At 38.1% G+C, this 25,002-nt stretch overlaps 1 protein-coding gene across 1 annotated transcript in view; it reads left to right on the forward strand.

Moving 5' to 3' along the window:
- Nucleotides 1-25,002, forward strand: part of LOC146002674 (transient receptor potential cation channel subfamily A member 1 homolog) — a 58,486-nt gene that overhangs the window by 20,812 nt on the left and 12,672 nt on the right. Inside the window, exon 3 of the mRNA XM_083140636.1 lies at nt 5,920-6,098. Within this exon, the coding sequence (XP_082996762.1) occupies nt 5,920-6,098 (179 nt within the window). The remainder of the gene's footprint in view (nt 1-5,919; nt 6,099-25,002) is intronic.

A 25,002-nucleotide genomic window follows, 5' to 3' on the forward strand; every position in this document is an offset into this window, starting at 1 on the left:
ACAAAACTCTGTGTGTATGAATGTGGCAAATTTTAATCATATACAATAACATTCTTTACCATATTTCCTTTTGGTTTACTTTTCATTGAATTTTGATGCTGGGGCGAATTTATATTGTTTCATAATAAAATAACATTTCCACTTCCTGACTTCACTCTATAATTAAACGAATGTTGCATATGAACTATAGTTGATTGAAATACACAATTTGAATTTAGTACTTGTTTACAATATGATTTAAATAATTTTGGATACTTCTAAGTATGTCAAAATAACCCATGAATTTATAAAAAAAAATAGTTGCTTTATTGGAACCACCAAGCCAAGGTCATATAAACCATCAATAAACTGGGCACAACCAATTATTTTTATCTGGCGCGGAATACTCTGAAGCGCTGAACCTCTGGCGAGATCCCCACCCCTCCTTCCTCCAGCCGGTGCGATGTGTTGCAGGGCATCGTGCGATTACATTTTTACACTCCGTTTTAAATGTCTTAAGTTCACACAGAAGCGATTACTATAGATCTTGTTAGTGAAGTTTGTGCAATGACTGAAGGATACGATGATGATAATCATGAATGAAGGAATCATGTGTTTGCTTCCCCGGAACTCGAACACCTTGTTGTTAAGTTTTTAATTTTGACGGTTTTACTACAATCTCTTCCTCTCATGTAAATGACCAAGGAAAATTGTATTCTACTGCTTTGTGCTTACCTCAAAAAAGACCTCTGGTTCTTCCACTCTTCCCCTTCAACCACCTTTTTGTAATCAAAATTTGACATATTAATAGCTAATGATACGACGTGGTGGTCGACCGACGGACGCACTGTTTCGATGCACCGGGGCGATTCACCATAGATAACTAACCGTAACTGGCCAAACCCAACACCAGACTTCAACTGAAAAGTTCTAGACAAACCGTGCGAAACGCGCATCTGCTTTTACTTAACCTTCATATTCTCCCTCCAAAGAGGTTGCGGACACGAGGCATGCAGAGAGAGGGAGGCCAGGAATTCGTCAAAGGACATTTGGTTCCTCCACGACACCTGTTTCGCAGAAATGTGTCAGGTAGTATCTATTTAGGAACTGCAGTTATCTTAGTGCACCGACCTCTGCCCCCCACCCTTCCCGGAGTATTGTTACAAGTGAGCGCACCTGTACAAAACCTGGTGGAACTCTAAACAGAAGTAGCAAATTCCTAGGGGGAAAATAGGGGGGGGAGACAATTCACGTTCCCCTTATTTGTAGAGACCAAACTGCCATTTCGTAATCTGCTTAGGAATCTGTCAGTCACATACTTCCTGTTCTTGCTGTTAGCAGAAACTTGAGTCCAGGTTCATTTAACGAGTGCAAAACATTTTCTCAAAATTTCTTCAGAATCAAAAATAAGTTAGAGAAATATAGTCTCCTTTTTCAGGGCGCGACTGGGGGGGAGGGGCAAGTTGCCCCCTGCCCCCTGGTTCCGACGTTCCTGTTACCAGCTAACTGTAGACCAGGCAAACGAGAAAAAGTCTCTGCGCAAGTAGTGACGCGAAACGGCTCCACCAATGAACAGTGAGAGAAACGGGATTGTGAAATGGGCGACGGGAGTTACCCGATTTCCTCCTTCGCTATGCAGCGTTGCAAACTTTTGAAAAGGATAATACCGAACGCACATGGCAAACGGACCGTATTTTAGTCTTCAGATCCGTACGATTGGTTTAAGACTTTCTTAGGGAAATATTAGGGATAAAACTGGAAGAGAAAATTTTGACGTCGTGCATTTAGCGTACGGACTAAGGTCAGGACGGTTGGCAACACTGCGCTTTCACCACTCGATTTTCCTCCTCCTCTTCTGCCGATATGCGCGGCCCTCCTCTGCAGTTAGGTGGAACAATCAGTTTGCAATCCGAAAGCTCCGAGCTTCAGTTGTTCTTCCTTCGCGACTACAGGTGCCCTGGACAGAGCTGCGAATGGATTGAGGAACAGACCTTGAACCAAGAGTGTGTTAATTTCGTACTGTGTGAAAGAGTGTGGTTTTTGGTTACTTGCCGTGCTACTTCTTTGTGTAATTGCAGTGTGTGTGTGTGTTGTGTGGAAGTGAGACGATTGAAATGCCAGCCGCAAAGTTCACGTTAGAACAAAGAATTTTTATGTATGACACTTACGTGAAACAGACTCGTGTCGAGACGTGTGTAGGCAATTTGCACAGAAATTCCCTGACACTTCACTTACAGGTAAAGATAATGTTAGACGTCTTGTACTTGCATTACGAGAAACTGCATCATTAAATTTTAGAACCCCTAAGCAAAAACGACGGATTCTAACCGAAGAAAAACTCAACGAAATGCTTATTTGTGGAGAACCTTAACCTTAAAAAATATAGAGTCTACCGAAATAACCCTCATAGTATTGACGAACTAAAAGACAATATAACGGCAGAACTTGGAAGAATTACGGAAGAAGAAATTTTGCGTGTGAATCAAAATTTCATCAAACGATGCCAGGGATGTGTGAATGTAGGTGGACATCACTTTCAACAACTCTTATAACACAGGTTAGTGCTCGTTTTGCAATATTAATATAAATATCTGCATGCTAAAGATATGTCCATAAAAATAAGCGGGACGTTACTGGTCGAAAATGTCGGCATCTGCGCTAGCGCCGCCCGCCACACTTCTCGCAAGGAACTGGACGCACTGTATAATAGTACCTGAACTCAGCAACTTTGGCTAGAAATCGCAAAAATACGCGGTGTGAGCAACGTATCATGTTCTCGATTAAGCTCACTTGATATATTTACTATTATTCCTTTTCGGAGAACACAAAACGTTTCAGCGTAGATTGAAGCCACCTCAGACAAGGGAAGCACTTAAGGTTATTTTTTTAATAAACAATATCATAATTTACTCAGTCAGGATTCCATAAAACTTCCGCTGAACTTAATTTCACACCACCGCATTCACAAGTAAAAATCCTGCTCGAGTTAAAATTGTATTATTAATCATGAAATTATTGCTCGAGAACACTAATTAAAACATTCATTTTAAAATTAACTTACATCACCTGTGAAAATCAATAATAATTATTCTTCTTCTTCTTTTATATGACCCTGTCAATAATATACTGTTGACTTTGGTCAGCGTTTCTGTTGTTTTTGTTCAGAAGTCTGTTGATTGTCACTCAAGTTCACCAGTACCACAAACATAAATCGATTATATAAATAAATGACTTTTATCCTTGCGCTGTTACATTATAAAATCATTTTATATTTCAAGCCTACATTTTCGTGTATATTTGTACGGAAGCCATATTAGTGGAGGAGATAATTCTGATAGAAGGGAAGAGAGTGCTGTGAGAAAATTGGACATTCTAAGAATAGAGGAAAAGGTCTAAATATGGGCCCCCCTTTTTATGTTGTCATTTTCGGAGGAAAAAAATAATATATCAAGCACCTGCCTTTAAAATGCATATCTATGAAATATGTACTTAAATGTAATAGCGTGCTAAAGTATAGAAGGTCTCCATTCTTTTTTTAAAAAAGCAATTTCCAAAAAATGGAAAAATGGTGTATTTCAACAATGTGGTCTAAATATGGGCTACTAGTAGCAATGTCACAAAAGCAATTACAATAAAAAAAACAGTCATTATCGCTAAAACATCATAAAATTCATATTTATGAATAATCTGTTGTTTTGAAAATCACACGGAATGGCAAAAATTATAATTAAGAAACACATCCAAATATTTGTTGAAAATGTGATCTCAATATTAGACGTCATGTCATAGCCCATATTTAGACCATAACACTATTTTTCTTTTTCAATTTATTTTCGCTCTCTGTGGTGCATATTTCACAAACAAATCATCGCATTATAAAAGCCCACATTTGTTTTATGTACCGCTAATATCATAACTTATACAAAGCAGATGAGAATTCAGAAAACGCTGAGTTAAAACATACCTGCAAAAAGTTTTCGGAGGTCGCAATTCTATAGCAGCGTCCAAGGCTGAAACTAACCACCACTTACTCTTGAGATTTGGCGTGGCAACCTTTGTCCTTGACAGATAACCAGTTCCAATAGCCTCTGCCAGGCTGCAGCACCCGGGAGCGCTGATAACTCCAAAACCCATATTTAAACCTTCGCCCATATTTAGACCTTCTCTTCTAAATGTTGCGCATCAGGATTTTCATTACCATATTTGTAATTTTGATGAGTTGCAATATGTATTTTTGCTAAGTGTGCTGGTGTACGCACGTGTCCCGCAGTGGCGAAGCGTGGCATTTTTACGTAGTCATCGCAAGACTTGCCAAACTTCAGGGTCAATTTTCAACCCTGGAAGGGGAAGGGGAGGAGGCATTCCTACATTAATAATGATGATAACAGTGTTCTTACATGACATGTGAAGTAAAGATGGCTAAATCTATTGAAAAAAAATGGAATAATTGTTAAACTCCTCTCTACGAAATTGGGATTGCTTCCGAAATCCGGGTAGTAGAATTTTTGAATCGAGATATTTAGATTTTCCGGAATGCTGATGTTATTGGCCATCCCTGGTGTGAAAGTAAGATATGTTAGGGAAAAGGTTCTGTTTGAGAGTAAGTATGTCTATCACCTCGAGAACAAAAATCTTGATCAATCTTGTCATTTGTAGGCATAGTAAACACAAAACATCAGGAAGTACTTCGTGTTTTGTAAACCAAGAAAATCCCCCCTCCAAAAATCGATAGTTGAACCTCAGGATCCAAAAAAATTAAAAGAGAAAATACTATGAAGAAAATAGAATGGATACAGAACTGCTGTTTTCAGTTCTTTCTAGCACTAACCGTGGGGAAATTTATGCTTTTGCTTACCGTATTTTTCTATGCACCATTACTTTCATCATGTATTCTGTGTAAGTTGCGTTGCGATGCTCTTCAATATGTTTTTTTGTCTCTTAAAAACAAGGGCGTTGCATGATTTACAGTGCTGAACATTCTGAGAAGTTTCATCTTGATGTCACAGAAACCCTGCCGTGTTTGTAAACAAGGAGGCTGAAAAAAAAGGTATCTTATGACCAGACCTTCAAAAGCGGGGGAAAATCTGTAGAAGGGCCTTGGATTCGCAGACCTGCTGCGATGAGCTGGCCCGCCTGACACCATTGCACACAACGGAAACGCAGCGGGACGGTCGGGCACGGGGGGAGGGAGTGTAGAACTGGGCTCTCCTTTCGATGCGCTAAACTTAACGAATCTCTTGCGTATTTCTAGCTGTTTAGTGATGTTACTTGACTAATTTCGCTCAAATATGCGAATATTCTGATTTATTTTTTCTTCTTCCCTAAAATATTTAAAAAGCAATATCTTTATTATTTTGCTTTGTCATCGCCGCATCTCCCGATGTTGTCCCGTCCTTAATCTATTGATGAATACTATGACCTGCCGTGGAAGTGTGTACAAATAAAACCATGGGTCTTTAGTTGTAAAATCGGCTATCCATATCCATCTATATGCATTGCCCACAACCATAAATTGTTTCTTGCATAATTCAAAATCAATAAATCACATCATCTAGCAAGCAACCAACACTTAAATATCTCAAGGTTAGTCAATAACCATTGCAGCAGACTACAAATTTGAGTCAAATTATGACGTCATAGAATAGAACAAGTATTTCTTTTTACATTAGCACATTAAACATTCAATTTTATAATTTATGTGAGCGCGTAACAAACGTGTGCCCTGACATCACTTCCTTGACCGTGTAATTCAGTGTGTTGTTTGTTGTAGGTTCCATCTGTTGGTATCTAGAGAACTGTTCTTAGTGCAAATTGCAAATCCTGTATGACATTTACATGGATAATGGTGAAATGTTATAGAAACGTAAATACATTGTAGCCTTTTCTTCTGCGCAAATTATACATAAATATTAATAATTGTAACTTTTTCATGTCTTGCAGCCGCTGTGTGCTTTACCACAAGATCACACCGCATTACATACCGCTGTTCAGGTCGTTGACCTAGAATGTGTCGAGCGCTTATTGGCTGAAGGTGGTGACGTACATCTAAAGGACGCCAGGGGAAGGACCCCAATGGGCTGGCTGGGGACGATAAACCATGATCAGGACAACGAAGAAAGGTAAAACGAACATAATATTCTTACTATTTACCGTATATTGGGCTCTGAGGAGTGTCGACTCGAATTCTTGTCATCTGTCAACAGGGCTGGCTGGCCCTAGATGGTTACAGGACCTTATACCAGGGTTGTTAAAGGTCCAGGAATTTTAAATAAATTCAATTCCGGTCCAGTAGAGAAAATCAGCAAGCGTAAATGGCTTCTGGACCGTAAAGAACCTTTTTATCTGTAAGGTATTTCAATTCGGTCCAGGAACTTTTTTTCCCGATCAATTTAAATACGGTCCGGGAACCTTTTTTCCGGATGAATTTAATTACGGTCCGGGAACATTTTTCCTAACCAATTTAAATTCGGTCCAGGAACCTTTATTCCAGGGTCAATTTCAATACGGTCCAGGAACATTTTTTCGAATCAGTTTATAGGGTTCAAGTTCCGTATTGAAATGAAACAATACGCAACTTCTATCGAATACGGACCTGACGATAAACTATTATCCACTTGTGAGCATGAAAGACTAATCCAGGTGCTGGCTGTCTCGAGATTAAAGGTAGAAATGGGCGAAACGCAAACGATGCAGTCACGTTTTCCTTCTCCATGTAGCCCCATTCTCTCGCGCGCGTTCCTTCACTTGGTTGTAGCAGCACTGCCCGTACCTGTTGTGATATCTGTTGGGAACACAGCAGCCTCACGTTACCTCATCAACGGCTCCTATTGGCTGCGGTTCCTGGATCGGATGCCAGAACAACACGTGACGGGTTTGTGTGAACTCAATGTGACGCCACACTAATATAGTACATTGCGTTACGTACAGTAACTCTTCGACAAGGGAGTTTTTGAACGTGGCCCACGAGAGAAGAATAGCGTTTTGATTTATTCCCTGCGCTACGTTTTCTACAACCGCAGTGTGACATTCTAATGTAAAACGTACTCGCGGACAGTTTTAGAAGGCAACTTTGATCGGTCAAGCCTGGTCCAGCAATTGTAAATAAATTCAATCCCGGACTGGGAGAGAAAATCAGCAAACTTGAATGAGTTCCAGACAGTGTATAACCTTTTCATATTTAAAGCATTTCAATTGGGTCCAGGAACATTTTTTCCGGATCAATTTAAATTCGGTCCAGGAATCTTTTTTCCAGAATGAATTTCAATTCGGTCCAGGAACCTTTTTCCCACATCTATTTAAATACGGTCCAGGAACTTTTTTTCAGGAACAATTAAAATAAGGTCCAGTAAACCTTTTTCAATGAAACAATAGGCAACTTGGACCGAATTTAAATTGTGCGAGGAAAAAGGTTCCGCTCCCGTAGCGGAACCCAATAGAACCCATTAGAATTTATGGGTCTATGGACCTTTCGCAACCCTGCCTTATTCCGTAACGATCACTTGTTAATCATTTTGCACGATTCTAATTAGTTCATGAATATTTCGATATACAGGGTAATTCAAAATGAATGGTGCAACTGTAGACAGTTATTATGACGTTACTATTCATGATAGAAAATTAGACAAGGTATCAATATAAAGAAGAACTCTGGAAGTTTTTATTCCCACTTAGGGGGCTTAGTCTGCTTAGCCGATCCTCCACCAGGATCGCCAATGACGCAAAATGGCTAGTGACCAGTAAAAGGCGTATTGTGTGTTGGAGCTATCGAGAACTGTTTCAATCACAATGGTGCGCCTGACCCTGTAGCCGAGTGGTTAGCACATCGCGCTGCGACGCCAAGGGTCTCGGGTTCGAATCCCGCTCGGGCTTGGTTGTTTGTGAATGTCCATTTATCATTTTCATCACTCATCCTCATCTTTGCAAATTAGCCAGGAGGCACAAAACGCGAAGTAAAATAAACTAAATCAATCAATCACAATGGCGCCAAGAGATTTCCGCATGCTTTTCGGTAGCAATGCATATGTTTCACCCTTTCGAAAGATTTGCGAAAGTTAGAACTGCGAATTGTTAGTGCCTTCGAAACAGTTGACAACGACTTGCTGTCTCGTGCATAGCAAGTACTTGATTATCGTTTGGACCTTTTCCACATTACACGTGGTTCCCATGTTGAATCTTCATAATGTGAGTCATGTGAGTAAACCTCCAGAGTTTTTCTATTGTCTGATTTTCTATCATAAATAGTAACGTCATAATATATGTGTAAAGTTGCACCATTCATTTTGAATTATCCTGTATAACATGAAGGTAAAGATGCAACTTCTGTGGGTTTATATATTAGTAAAATAACTAACCAAGATGCAGTTCACTATTATCTGTATTCCGGTTTCGTTAAATGCACAGCTACACAATAACTATTGATTTTCTTTGCTACGGAGCAACGTCAGAATTCCCAATCTTACATAATTTATGCAACGTTTAGCGCAAGTGAATAACATAAAACATAATTAACGTTGTACAAAGTAATTATTATACAATTTGTTAACTGTTAACAGAAAGTGGTTTGTCTAATATGAAATAAAAAAAAATAATACACATGTAATCATATTGTGCGAATACACGGGATCGTCACAGCCCCCGGTATTGTACAGTGTCTCTCAAAAGTTTTAGGACAACGACATTTTAAACTAGGCAACCCAAATTACGCAAGGCACTGGTGGGTTGCTTGTAGAGTTAGGCTCAATTTCAGGGTTGCCATATGCACAATAGATATTTATGAAATATGCGAAAGGAATAAAACCAAGTATTATTGTATAAAAGTCTAAAAAAAAACATCAGTATTACATTTGTCGCAAATAAGAAATACTTTCTGAAAGAAAGAAAATCGATTTTCTAGTATTTCATCGCTGATGAGTCTACACAAAGGAAAAGATGAGAGAGGAAACGAAAAGGGACAACAAATGAGAGGAGAAAACATAGAGCGAAAGGGGAAGAGGAAAAGCAAAGGAGGGAAGGTAAGATAGGACAGATGTGGATAGGAGAAGTATGATGAGAAAGGGAAAAGATGCGAGGAGAGATGAGGAAAATAGAGAAAAGAGGAGAAGAGAGGAGGGAAAGAGATGAGAGGAGAGGAGAGGAGAAGAGAAGGTTTGAGAGGAGAGGAGGAGACGAGAAGAGGGGAGTTGAGAGTAGAGTAAAAGAGAGAACATGAGAAGAACGAAAAGAAGAGGAGAAGAGTGCAGTGGAGTCGGAAATCTAAGACAGGAGAGGAGATAAGAGGAATGGAGAAGAATGGGATGGAGACAAGAAGCGAGAACAGGAGGGAAGGCGATATGCCATATAAGCAGAGGAGAAGAAGGAGAAGGAGAGAAGAGAAAGGAGACGAGAGGAGAGATGAGGTATTTGTAGAAAATATCGTCTCAGCGTCAAGAATTGATGCATTGATCAAATTATCGACATGAAACATTCAAAAATATTTTAAAATTAATTGCAGAATGTATTAGATCGATGCGAAATGCCTTTTGGCTGAGTTCAGAGCAAGAGATAAAATCTGCTACGTAAGATCTTTGATTTTGCCTGCCATTATAACGCTAAAAGCATGGATGTAATTTTCATATTTATAAGAATTATCCAATTTTTCTCCACTTCTCGGTTCGTTGAAATGGAGATTTTGTTATTTAACATTTCTCCTCCCCGCATCGTTAATTCCAAACTGAATCATTCCGTTTCACAAGGCGTGGACAATGAACGCAACGGAATATTTCTAAAACTTAAGTAGTAGTGATAATACTTTAGAGCTGTTTTCATCGATTATCTGTCATTTTTAATTATGATTAATGTTTTTTTAATTCAGTATCGAGGGTGATGCTATTGTTAATTAATCTAGCGCCACGTGGCGACACGTGTCGGGGGTGGAGGAGGAGATGAGTCATCGATGACTCATGCACACGTGTGAGTTTGAAATTAATGGTTTTCCATTAGTGCACAAAAGACACTATTATGTATTCCGTTTTTGACCTAAGCTAACCTTTTGTTGTATATTATATATGCGTTTCTGCCGGATATGAGTCACAGATGATTTATACAGACGTTGGAGTTTGGAATTAATGGTTTTTCCATTAAGGTACAAAATACACTATTGTGGAGTTCGTTTTCGGACTATTCTAACACTATTGTTATATATTATATATGCGTTTCTGCCGGATATGAGTCAGGGTGCTTTATGCACACGTGGGAACTTGGAATTAATGGTTTTTCCATTAATGTACAAAACACATTTTCGGGCTATTGTAAGGCGTCACGTCCGGCCATTTTTGCGTCGGTGGTGAGTTATATTTGGTATAATTAAGGATCCAGATTTACCCGAATTCAACCGATGTCGACGCGTTCGATCGGAGGTAGAAGATATTATAACACATGTTCGCTTTAAAGGCGAAGAAATTGAACGATGTATTCTATATGCAAACGAAGTATGCGAGCGGAATCCATGTTATTAATATTAACCTGTTACGGAAGAACCTGTTATGTGGTTGCATTGATCGGCACCCTCAAACCGCGCGCGTTCATGGACATGTGAGGGGGAAGAAAGGGTCGCCATTGTTACGGCCCCCTTCGTTTGGTGTTCTTCCGAAGTTGAATGGAAGTCAAGTGTCGCCAAATTTTTACACACGAGTATTGATTTTCTTTGAGGTTCCAATTTTATTTGGTGGAAGTAATCTACGCGGTATTTCTGCCGCCTTTCGTAACATTGCAAAGACTATTTGACCAAAACCGTAAGGAATTTGGCTGAACTAGGAACATTCAGTTCCAGTATCTACAAGTTAAAGTGGATGGCATCCACTATTTGCCCTTATTTCTGGGTTGCGAACCACAGCCCATTTGATTATTGGGTTATAAACATCAGGATTCATGTAAAATTGACCAGATGTTTTTACTGTTAGAGACAATATTTCGCATTTTTGTGTATTTTTACTCAGAAAACGCTATTTGAACGATTCAAGCAAGAGTTCGCATGGCAATTTAGACACACAAACTGTGTTTCTTCAACTTTAGTTGAAGTTTAGGTTTATTTTTAACTCTAATATCACAATTTCTTGTATTCAGGCAACATTTTTTATTAAATTTTGGACTCACAAAGACATTTTTCAACTTTTAACTTGATATTTTAAAAGTTTATTTCCATTTTTTACTCTAATATCACAATTTCTTCTATTCTGGCAGGAGTGTTTATTCCAGTTTAGACTTGCAAAGATAATTTTTTCAACTTCTTTTATTAATTTTTATATTTATTGCCTTTTGTATCTTATATTTTTTAATTCTTAACTTTGAGTTTTGTTCTTTATTTAAAAAATTTCTCTATCACTAAGGAAGAAGTACTTTTAAGTAAAACTGTACCCACAAACTTTATTATTACTATTATTATTAGTATTATTATTATTATTATTATTATTGTTTTTGTTTTGATGTAGTTGTTGAATCTTGTTGTTGTTGTTAGGGTTTATTGACTTCCACTACGCTATTTTTGGTTTGGTTCGTAGGAAAGTTTGCTTATTTTAGAGTTTCCTAGGTATTTTCTTACTGTTAGGGTAGGTAAAGTTTCCTAAATATATGAGTAGGGTTCCATATATTCTTGTTCTTGCATGTTTTTCATATGATGTGATCGCCACAACTCTCCAAGGGCTTTTACTGCATGTTTCCATTTTTATTGAGGCTTGGTGGGTCCTAGAGCCACTTTATGCATGAGAGAAAGCTTGAAAATTTCGATCTCAGATAACCGTCAACCTTCTGTCAGAGTATTTTCGAGTACATTTTAGACTTAGATGTTCCCCATCTCTTTTTTTACCGTACGAGATGTAAAGATAAAATGTTCTGCATGTACGTAACAAGCATTAGTTTTATTTTGAAACGAAAAATGAACAAGTCAAAAGTACATTTTGCTATAAACATAGAAACTATATTTCATGTCCCCCCGGAATGTGAATGTCGGAAGGATACGTATTTTGTAGACAAAATGCATTTTAAGCGCCGAATAGAGTCAACAGAGAAAATATTGGCACCTATACTGACTACATCGCATAGGTCAGCCATTTTGTGTTTGCTGTTCAAGCAAGATAACATAAAATAAACGCTCACGTTGGAACAAAGCTCATTTTACAATGGATTTTCGCTTTGGTCACCCGTTTGCTATGATTGTGTGCGGCCCTTCTCAGAGCGGGAAGACTACATTTGTGGATAAGTTACTATTTTATAAAAATGAAATGTTTACTCGAGTACCGAAATCGATACTCTGGGCGTATGGTGCTGTTAGACCAAATCTTAAATTGTGTCAAGACACCAATATTCAGTTTGTTGAAGGAATACCCGATATTGCAAATATGGATATTGAATCTCCAGGATTAATTATTATTGACGATCTGATGAACGAGAGTGGAAAAGATTCTTCAGTAGCAGACATTTTTACCAAGTATTCTCACCACAAGAACATGAGTGTTATATTTATTGTACAAATTTATTTCATAAAGGTGCAAAGATGCGGGATATAAGCTTGAACGCGCATTACATTGTGTATTTCAAGAACCCTCGAGATAAGCAACAAATACATTATTTGGCACGACAATTCAAACCTGACGAAAGTAGAAGTGTTTTGCAAGCATTCGAAGATGCAACAGAGAAACCTCATAGCTATTTAATGTTCGATATGACACAACAGAGTCCCGAAATATTAAGAATGAGGGCGCATATATTTCCAGACGAACAATTAACTATATATGCGGCAGGAAAGCACGCAAACAAGTCATTTCTGGTGCGTACTTCAGAATGACCTCACAACTGAACCAACACGCTCCAGCGCTCAAAGTTTTGTGCAAATCCAACCCTCAGCTGCGTAAACTATTGTTGCACCGTGCGTCCCCCGATCTAGTACGCGTTCTCGGTCAATGTGCTGCCAATACAATAAAAGGGAATGTTCCACTTTCAAAAGTACAAAAGTCTAAGCTCCAAAAATTTAAAGTCACTCTACGAAAGCTAGCTGCAAAGAGCACTTCGCTTAAAAAGAAGAAAAAGTTGCTTATACAAAAAGGAGCTGGATTTCTACCTTTTCTTATTGGCCCTATTATCGCAGCCTTAGGAAGTGCCTTGTTTAACAAATGAGTGTAAAAAAAATGATACTGGTACCTGAAGAAGCAGGAGCCGCAATGCAAGCTTCTGCCGCTCGTTCACAAATGCACGAATCGCGGTTAGATTCTGATATTCATGCTATATTGGCAAGGCAAGATTATAGTGAACCCGAAAAATGGAAATTATACCAACAGGCTCTTCGAAGATACTTACAACATACGAGTCCCAGTCAGATATATTTACCCGTGATAGAAGAACAAGAAATACATGTAGATACAGAGCGGAAAGAACCTCCACAAACTGCCACACTCAAAGAAGAAATTATTGCTTCGGTGCCTAAAACACTCCAGAAAAAGACAGAATTGTTATTGAAAAGATTGCTTGCTTCTCGGAACATAAGCTGGGATTCTCAAGGAACAGTCACCATGCATGGGAAATTATATCAAAATTCCAATATAGTCGATTTGATTAACGAAGTTGTACGCCCACGTAAAAAAAGCAGGGAACCAATAGGAAAAGATCAGTTCGAACGCATTCTTCACTCTTTAAACATCCCTCGCGAATATATTGTTACACACACGCCTCCACCCCCTTTAAGAAAAAGGAAACCTGAATTGATTTGGGAAGACTTGTAATATGGATCTGAAAACTTTGTACTATACTCATAAACTTCCTACTTCTTTTTCTAATAGTGAAAAATTATCTAAGGCTTCAACACAATCTAGAACTCAAATTCAGAACTGGTTGTCAGAACAGGATGCGTATACCTTACATGTTCCTGCTCGTAAAATTTTCCCTCGTAAACGTTACGAAGCTACGGCTCCTCTTGAACTTGTTCAAATGGATTTAGCTGACATGCAAAATATCGCTCGATTTAACGACAGTTTTAGATACATTCTTTGTGCAATTGATGTGTTTTCAAGACAAGCGTACTGTCTCCCAGTAAAAAACAAATCAGGCGAGGTTATGGCAAAGGCTATCACAAAGATTATAAATATGTTGGAATATCCTCCCGTGTATTGTCAGACAGACAAAGGCAGAGAGTTTTACAACGCTCATGTGAAGAAAGTGTTTCACAAGTATAATGTGCAACATTACAGTGTTAATTCTGAAATGAAAGCAGCCGTGGTCGAAAGATTTATACGTACTATGAAATCAAAATTGTATAAGCATTTCACTGCAAATAATACCTACAAATATATTGATATTCTAGCTAAAATTGTTAAATCCTACAATCATTCTTACCATAGATCCATAAAAATGGCGCCTGCAGAAGTAAATTTTGATAATGCTTTGCAAGTGTGGTCTCGCTTGCGCGTTAAACCAAAAGAAAATATCAAATTTAAATTTAATATTGGTAATTATGTAAGAATAAGTAAAAACAAGCTCAAATTCGAAAAAGGTTATTTGCCTAATTGGACACAGGAAATTTTTGTCGTTGACAAACAAATAAGTACTGATCCCCCAACGTATAGAATCAAAGATTGGAACGGAGAAATTATAGAAGGGATATTTTACGAACCTGAATTACAGAAAATTAACTTGGATCCAAATAGACCTTTTATTATTGAAAAAATATTGAAACGAAAAGGAAATAAGGCGTTTGTACATTGGCGGGGGTATCCCAGAGCCATGAGATCATGGGTATTTATTTCTGATATTACTCAAGTTTAGGTTAGTTGACACTATGGCACGAGACGATTTCTATCTTACTTTACCCTCCAATGCAAGTTTAGACTTGTTTCCAGACAACACAATTGCTCACTTTCGTACAAAGTTGAGTGAGTCAATCGAATTGGATCAAAAGTGGGTCGTTGCTGTAGCTGAAGTACATATGACATGTAGTTTCTATAATATAGCTGGAGATAACAATATTATTATATATGAATATAAACCTAAAAACAGAGACGAAGTGTTTTACAGTGAAAGTGTGGTCCGAGAAGGATTTTATTCCAATATTTCTTTGTTGCTTTCGAATATTCCTCCTCCAAAACGAAAAGTGCTTGCTCAACATGTAACTTTAGGATACGATGCACATAAACACACAATTTACGTGCAAACAACTTTGGAACATGATGAAAGCATGAAAGTACTTTTGTCGCCTTCCTTGGTTCCAGTGTTTGGTTATTCGTTATCTGTTCCAGAGAAAAAGGAACTTATACATTCTGACATGGGATCAGGGATAGTACGAACCTGTTCCACGTATCCATGCAACATGGATTTTCATATTCCACACGAGATTCACATTTGCTCAAATATTGTGAAATCTCAACCAAATATCGGCCCCGTGATAAGATCATTCAGCACTGTAGACTATGAATATGGAGCAAAGAAAAGTTATATTTTCGAACCACGACAATACATAAAAGTTGAAAAACAATATATTGAAACAATTGAAATACTATTAAAATCAGAGCACGGCACCCCTCTCCCATTTCAGTTTGGAGCGTCGAGCGTAACATTACATTTTAAAAAAGCGGAACAATGATCGCTGAAGGCAGTGACAATGAATATTACGTCACTTTGGTTTCAAATGCGTCCAAGAAACTTTTCAGAAACAATACACCTTCTCATTTTAGTACCAAACTTGCATATCCAATCAACTTAAATTCTGGAGAATGGGTTGTAGGGCTCTCTGAAGTCCACTTTACTAATAGTCTTTACAATGTTATGAAAGGGGAAAATGAGATTGCATGGACAGTTCAAAACTCACAGCCAGGTCAGGCAAATAGGCAGAGTGGAAAAACGGTGGTGCCGCCTGGATATTATCCCACTGTAGACTCTGTGTTACAAGTTTTGAATGAAAATCACATAGGAGAAGGGCTTTTTCGTTTCAGGTGCAATTACTCCGCAAACTCAGTCGAAGGAAACTACGATTCTCAATTATCCACACTCAAATTTTCGCCCATCTTAGCATTACAGTTGGGCTTTGAACCAGATAGAAATATTGTGAAGCAATCGCAAGCTTCGAAACAACCAAATTTAAGTATTGGCGTTCCACAACAAATTATGGTGTACAGCGACATAGTAAGTCACCAGATAGTAGGAGATACTAAAGCTCCACTTTTCAGAATGTTTACAATACCTTCTGTTCCGTATGGACGTTCACAAAGCATTATTTTCAATCCTGTTCATTATTTATCAGCATCAAAGCATTATTTCGACACCATTGAAATCCTTTTAAGGGACAATGCTGGTCGTAAACCTTCATTTGCATTTGGGGAGTTGACCGTTAAACTTCATTTTAAGAGAAAATGAAATACGACAGAGGCGAACTGTACCGCAATTACTATCTCGAGCAGGCCGGTTCGGGACTCCCATATTACTCAGGTCCACCCTTTCAAAGGGGACACGGGTTAGGATCTATCTTCAAGGGGTTGTTCCGTCTGGCTATTCCATTACTCAAACAAGGCGCTAAAACTTTAGGAAAACAAGCACTGACAACTGGGATGCAAGTAGTGGGGGATGTGCTGGAAAATAAGCCGGTAAAGCATTCGATTAGAACTCGGTTAGGCGAAGCTGGAGAAACATTGAGAGGCAAGGCAGAACAAAAAGTTTCTCAACTTCTCTCTGGTAGCGGAAAAAGAAAACGGAAGGGTGCAACTATAAAATTTGGCATCCCTCTAGTACCTTCTCAGTTCAAAAAGAGAAGGCGTAGGGTAAACAGAGATATTTTCGATAGCTAACCACCATGTCGTTCTTACATCCTGGCTCCTGTGATTGTACAAACTCGGAACTTGATTTGTTTACAATTCCACTCACTCAGACAAGTATAGAGAATTCAGCATTAGTTGAATATCGCCCACTTTCAACGCTAACTTCAGATTCTCCAGTCGAATTTTCAGTAGTTGGGGGCGGCGATGAATATTTGGACCCTTCGCATGTTTATTTGTATGTGAGATGTAAAATTACTAAACCGGATGGAGCAAATTTGGCTCCAGATAACTTGGTTTCCCCCGTGAACAATTTTCTACATTCACTCTTTTCTCAAGTTGACGTAATGTTGAACGACAAATTGATTTCATCCTCCTCTGGATCATATGCCTACCGTGCTTACATTGAAACTTTATTGAATTACTCGAACGAAGCTAAAAAATCTCACCTCACTGCCTCTCTCTGGTATCGCGATACTCCTGGAAAACTAGAAAATCTAACAGAAAACAAAGGAATTGAGAAACGCATGTCTTTTGCAACAGGTAGCCGTAGTTTCGAAATGTATGGTCGGCTTCATACAGATATTACCTCTCAGCCCCGCCTTCTAATGAACAAAGTGTCTATGCGAGTTAAATTGCACAGAACAAGCGATGCGTTTGCTTTAATAACTAGTGGGAATTCAGAATATCGAGTTCAGTTACAAGATGTCTCCTTATTTGTTCGCCGTGTGACAATTAGCCCTCATGTAGGGTTAGCTCACAGTGAAGCCCTTGAAAAAGCAACAGCAAAGTACCCTATAACACGAGTAGAAGTAAAATCAATCACACTGCCTCAAAATATCACTTCCTACAATCTGGATAACATCTTTTTAGGTACAGTACCTAAACGTATCATAGTAGGATTCGTATCGAATAGCTCTTTCAATGGTAGATTTGACTCTAACCCTTTCAACTTTCAGCATTTCAATCTTAGTTCGCTTCAGTTTCAAATTGGTAATAAGTCTATCCCAAGTCAGCCTCTGGCACTCAATTTTAGTGACAAAAATATCGTTCAAGCATATTACTCATTATTCTCTGGTACTTCTCTTTATTTTTCTGATAGTGGGAACGGTATATCGCGTGAGGACTACGATAATGGATTTGCCCTGTATGCCTTTATTCTTTCACCAACCATGGAAATTGATTCCACCTGGGACTTAATTCGCGACAGTAGTGTGACATTAAAGGTCTCTTTTGCTTCGGCACTTCCCTCCTCAGTCACTTGTGTTATTTATGGAGAATTTGATTCTCTGGTACAAATTGACAAGAACCGCGCCATATATACTGATTATAGCAAATAAGCCTTCAGTTGAGTGACTGTCGGGCTTAAAGTAGGATCACAATATGAGAGCCGTTATCGATTTTATAGGATTTCGGGATAATCATGGAAAATATATTCCGAAAGAAATAGCTGTTGTGGATCCAGATTCTAATTGTTTGCAATCATGGGTATTTAAACCTCCGTGCGCATGGGATGATCTCGATATCAGAATACAAAATGAAAATTTATGGGAAACTCAAAATGTGCACGGCCTCTCTTGGCAAGATGGAGAAGTGAATTTTACCAATATGTCCACTATTTTATCCTGCTGTACCGAAAATGCCGCAGGCATTTATTCCTTTGGCGCAGAAAAGTGCCATTTCCTTTCTACCTTACTTCAACGCACTGTGATTAACTTGGAGCAGCTTGGATGCCCTAAATCAGCTCTACTAAGTTTCCCTACCTATACCTGCTGTGAGAAGAACCACCGCCTGAGAAAAATAGCTTGTGCTCTGAGAAACGCGCACCTGTACGGTCAGTTTCTACACCACTACAGTTTCATTCAGCACGTTGTACCTGCATGTGCCTCAACCCAAGACGAGAACAACTCGTCATCAGACTACAAAGAAGCCAGCATCTCGTCGTCAGACGAGAACTTATATTCATTGAATTCGGCTGCAAAATGGATACCATAAGCATTGCCATGACAGTACATCAAGACAGTGTTCTATCTGAAAGCTTCGTTGGAGTGTTTGCAGACAATACGTTACCGAAAAATATCAAGCTTCCAGCTTCCCTGATTATCAATACAGACAGAGATTCGGGGCCTGGAATACATTGGACTGCCCTGTACATTGATTCGAATTGCCACGGAACATACTTTGACAGTTTTGGTGAAAACCCTAGTGCTTCTGTGACAGCGTTTTTGAAACGCAGGTGCCTTTGTTGGTGTATAAACAGAACAGTTATTCAGAATCCGTTGTCCAGTGTGTGCGGATTGTACTGTATTATGTTCCTCTATTATGCCAGCAGAAATCTAACTATGGAATACTTTCTATCTTTCTTTGGGAAAGATTTGAAAAAGAATGACCGCATAGTGAGAAAAAAATTTACAAATGCATTTTCTTGACTTTATCAACAGTGTGGATGCTGTGAGAGCCTAATCAGGGCACAGAGCTTTGTAGTAGCTGGAGGTTCATTAGCCTCAGAGTACTTGGGTAAAATGTGAACGTGGATAGCAGAATTTTGAGTGAACAGTAAAAAACAATCAGCCTGAATATCGCACTTGTGAAGAAATTATATTAGAGATAAAAAAAGCGTTAGTATAACGCTACTTTGTAGTAGAATGATATGTAACAATTGAAAAAGCTTGATGTATTACATACTTTGTAGTAGACTAGTTTGTGAAAATAAAAATTTCGTGTGTAGAAACCATTTGTTTCATTTATAAAAAGTGGTATTAAGTTACTAAAAAAAAAAAAAAAAAAGGTACTTGAAAAGTAAATAATCCACCCCAGTATTAAAAATAAACCTAAACTTCAACTAAAGTTGAAGAAACACAGTTTGTGTGTCTAAATTGCCATGCGAACTCTTGCTTGAATCGTTCAAATAGCGTTTTCTGAGTAAAAATACACAAAAATGCGAAATATTGTCTCTAACAGTAAAAACATCTGGTCAATTTTACATGAATCCTGATGTTTATAACCCAATAATCAAATGGGCTGTGGTTCGCAACCCAGAAATAAGGGCAAATAGTGGATGCCATCCACTTTAACTTGTAGATACTGGAACTGAATGTTCCTAGTTCAGCCAAATTCCTTACGGTTTTGGTCAAATAGTCTTTGCAATGTTACGAAAGGCGGCAGAAATACCGCGTAGATTACTTCCACCAAATAAAATTGGAACCTCAAAGAAAATCAATACTCGTGTGTAAAAATTTGGCGACACTTGACTTCCATTCAACTTCGGAAGAACACCAAACGAAGGGGGCCGTAACAATGGCGACCCTTTCTTCCCCCTCACATGTCCATGAACGCGCGCGGTTTGAGGGTGCCGATCAATGCAACCACATAACAGGTTCTTCCGTAACAGGTTAATATTAATAACATGGATTCCGCTCGCATACTTCGTTTGCATATAGAATACATCGTTCAATTTCTTCGCCTTTAAAGCGAACATGTGTTATAATATCTTCTACCTCCGATCGAACGCGTCGACATCGGTTGAATTCGGGTAAATCTGGATCCTTAATTATACCAAATATAACTCACCACCGACGCAAAAATGGCCGGACGTGACGCCTTACAATAGCCCGAAAATGTGTTTTGTACATTAATGGAAAAACCATTAATTCCAAGTTCCCACGTGTGCATAAAGCACCCTGACTCATATCCGGCAGAAACGCATATATAATATATAACAATAGTGTTAGAATAGTCCGAAAACGAACTCCACAATAGTGTCTTTTGTACCTTAATGGAAAAACCATTAATTCCAAACTCCAACGTCTGTATAAATCATCTGTGACTCATATCCGGCAGAAACGCATATATAATATACAACAAAAGGTTAGCTTAGGTCAAAAACGGAATACATAATAGTGTCTTTTGTGCACTAATGGAAAACCATTAATTTCAAACTCACACGTGTGCATGAGTCATCGATGACTCATCTCCTCCTCCACCCCCGACACGTGTCGCCACGTGGCGCTAGATTAATTAACAATAGCATCACCCTCGATACTGAATTAAAAAAACATTAATCATAATTAAAAATGACAGATAATCGATGAAAACAGCTCTAAAGTATTATCCCTACTACTAACTTACGAAAAAGTTTCTGTTTCCCGAGAGGTTTGAACCTACGACCATCAGGTTGATAATCTACAACGGTAACCACTAGCCTACAAACTTTCGTTCTTGAGAATAGCTTGGAAGAGCTGACGAGTGTGAAATGTAGATGCAACTCTCCTCCTACATGTAATGTGCAAAGAATACTTGTTTGTAACAAAGAAAAAGAAGGTAGTACGATTCGGCTCAAACATTTAATGGAAATATAATTAAGCCTTGTTTCCATATTAAAAACACTAAGTTGCTGACCAAAACAGATTTATTAAGAAATATAAATACTTAACAAGTAACGTTTCAATCCTGAGTTCTTCGTCTGAGGAAGACCCTGATACAGATTTGAAACGTTACTTGTTAAGTGTTTTTATTTCTTAATAAATCTGCCTTGGTTAGCAACTTACATGGGAGGTTATCTAAGTGTCCCCCTCCGATTTCCATGAAACGTGGCAGATGTATAGAGGGGCCAAAGAAAGAAATACGTGTTTTTGTGTTTCAGCTAAGAAACTGTTTTAGGGGCAAAATCACCCCCTGAAATGTCAAGATGAGGAGTTTGCCATTGATATGTACTTCATTATCTCAAGTGTCCCACTTGTGTATGTGCCAGTACAATTAGCACAGAACTTAACCCGCCAACGTCCTTCACAATAGCACTTGCGTTTGGTACCGACAATCCTACAGTTCTGTGCTGTATGTGTTCCAATTATATGTGCGTGTTCTTCCTATGCCATATTTACGTGGTTTCGGGGTGAGATCCCCACTTCAATGTCTCCTTATCTTGACATTTGAGACGGGGGGATGCCTCATAAAACAGTTTCTTTAGCTGAAACAAAAAAACACGTATTTCTTCCTTTCGGCCCCTCTATACACCTGCCACGTTTCATGGAAATCGGAGGGGGACACTTAGATAACCTCCCTTGTTAGTGTATTTAATGGAGAATTGCACATGATGAAAACTTTTCATTCGATATTTTTATTTTTATCCTTGCATTGAACTGGAGTGGGTTAAGAGGTAAAATTTGTATGTCCTGAATTACCACACAATTATCGTTAGAGTATCATAATTCACGATCTTATATGTAAAAATATCCCTTTGAACATGTGCCAATTCATTTATTTGTTTAATTTTTGTTAGTAAATTCCAGATACAGAACAATGTAGCCACTCTACGGTGCTATTACAAATAATGTTACAAGGCTCTTGTTTAATAAAAGGAGAATTAAAAAAAAAACACTCAATAAGAAGACTCGAACCTGGGACCGCTACATGCCCAGTCGAGAACTCTAAGCATTACACCACGCCTTTACCTTCCGTTCAAACAACAATTTTTGTATATTCAGTCACTTCAATATTGTAAATGTCGTTGGATATTCATGTAGTTGAACTTTTACTTTAATTGGAATGATAAATATAAAGAATGATAAATGGCCAAACATAAATTAGAACCTACTTAACATACAGGTTTATGGAAAAATTGTTCGGTGGTTTTATTAATGAGAAATGAAATGAGCACTTTATAACTATTATGTAGAATATCGTTGTTTTGCGTATTCGTACGCAACAGCAAATTCATTTCATAATACTGTTCTGAACACGAGACTTTCGTCAGTACACGAGGCATTTCGTCTGTTGCAGTATCACAGGAAGATAACATCGTTTTCAATATAGAAGCCTCTAGATATTTTCCATTAATAATATCTAATCACAATAATAAGTTAGAAGAAATAACTCGCATTTTCACAACAGCTACCAATATTCTCGTTTTTCATCATCACTTCGATTTTTTTTCTCGAAGATAGCTGCTAATACAAGAAAAGCAATTCAAAATTAAAGTAAAAGTTCAACTACATGAATATTCGACGACATTTACAATATTGAAGTGACTGAATATATAAAAATTGTTGTTTGAACGGAAGGTAAAGGTGTGGTGTAGTGCTTAGAGTTCTCGACTGGGCATCTAGCGGTCCCATGTTCGAGTCTCCTTACGACGTGATATTTTTTTAATTCTCCTTTTATTAAACAAGAGCATTATAACATTATGTGTAATAGCAATGTAGAGTGGCTACATTGTTCTGTATCTGGAATTTACTAAAAAAAAATAAACAAATAAATGAATTGACACATGTTCAAACGGATATTTTTATGTATAAGATCGTGAATTATGATACTCTAACGAAAATTGTGTACTGCTTGAAAGACATTGACAAATATAAATGAAATAACTATTTATATTTGTGGTAATTCAGGACATACTAATTTTACCCCTTTTACCCATTCCAGTTCAAGGCAAGGATACCTCCGCAAATATCGAATGAAAAGTTTTAATTATGTGCAATTCTCCATAAAATGTTTGCGCCGATTCGTACTACCTTCTTTTTCTTTGTTACAAACAAGTATTCTTTGCACATTACATGTAGGAGGAGAGTTGCATCTACATTTCACACTCGTCAGCTCTTCCAAGCTATCCTCAAGAACGAAAGTTTGTAGGGTAGTGGTTACCGTTGTAGATTATCAACCTGATGGTCGTAGGTTCAAACCTCTCCGGAAACAGAAACTTTTCGTAAGTTTTAGAAATATTCCGTTGCGTTCATTGTCCACGCCTTGTGAAACGGAATGATTCAGTTTGGAATTAACGATGCGGGGAGGAGAAATGTTAAATAACAAAATCTCCATTTCAACGAACCGAGAAGTGGAGAAAAATTGGATAATTCTTATAAATATGAAAATTACATCCATGCTTTTAGCGTTATAATGGCAGGCAAAATCAAAGATCTTACGTAGCAGATTTTATCTCTTGCTCTGAACTCAGCCAAAAGGCATTTCGCATCGATCTAATACATTCTGCAATTAATTTTAAAATATTTTTGAATGTTTCATGTCGATAATTTGATCAATGCATCAATTCTTGACGCTGAGACGATATTTTCTACAAATACCTCATCTCTCCTCTCGTCTCCTTTCTCTTCTCTCCTTCTCCTTCTTCTCCTCTGCTTATATGGCATATCGCCTTCCCTCCTGTTCTCGCTTCTTGTCTCCATCCCATTCTTCTCCATTCCTCTTATCTCCTCTCCTGTCTTAGATTTCCGACTCCACTGCACTCTTCTCCTCTTCTTTTCGTTCTTCTCATGTTCTCTCTTTTACTCTACTCTCAACTCCCCTCTTCTCGTCTCCTCCTCTCCTCTCAAACCTTCTCTTCTCCTCTCCTCTCCTCTCATCCCTTTCCCTCCTCTCTTCTCCTCTTTTCTCTATTTTCCTCATCTCTCCTCGCATCTTTTCCCTTTCTCATCATACTTCTCCTATCCACATCTGTCCTATCTTACCTTCCCTCCTTTACTTTTCCTCTTCCCCTTTCGCTCTATGTTTTCTCCTCTCATTTGTTGTCCCTTTTCGTTTCCTCTCTCATCTTTTCCTTTGTGTAGACTCATCAGCGATGAAATACTAGAAAATCGATTTTCTTTCTTTCAGAAAGTATTTCTTATTTGCGACAAATGTAATACTGATGTTTTTTTTTAGAGTTTTATACAATAATACTTGGTTTTATTCCTTTCGCGTATTTCATAAATATCTATTGTGCATATGGCAACCCTGAAATTGAGCCTAACTCTACAAGCAACCCACCAGTGCCTTGCGTAATTTGGGTTGCCTAGTCTAAAATGTCGTTGTCCTAAAACTTTTGAGAGACACTGTACAATATACTTGAGACAAATAATCATTTTTTTAAAAAAAAAAAAGTCTCAAAGAATCAGAGATTTTTGTTCCTCAGTTTGAAGTACAGGTGTCCTATACATAGTTTGAAAAAAAACTTTTTTTAAAAAAAAAAACCACCTGGACCAAGTTGGGTTTAATTGGTTTTTTTTCGGGTTTTGTCGAGCTTTTATAAATAAAATGTGAATACATGTAATATAATTCACATTTGTAATTGCCGCTCAACCTACCCACTGCACTTCTCTGCCCAGCACTCCAACCAGCAGACCACAAGAAACTGCTAAACCATAGAAATGTTTATTTTTTATCCTTTATTCTCTTATGATTTCCTGCTTACCTCTGTGCCTCTGTGGATAGCAAGTTTGTATGTTTGAATTGATATTAGCAGATGTTTTATTAATAATGGATA

This window comes from Lepisma saccharinum, chromosome 18 (assembly GCF_977018435.1).
Source record: "Lepisma saccharinum chromosome 18, izLepSacc3.1, whole genome shotgun sequence".
Taxonomy (NCBI): Eukaryota; Metazoa; Arthropoda; class Insecta; order Zygentoma; family Lepismatidae; genus Lepisma; species Lepisma saccharinum.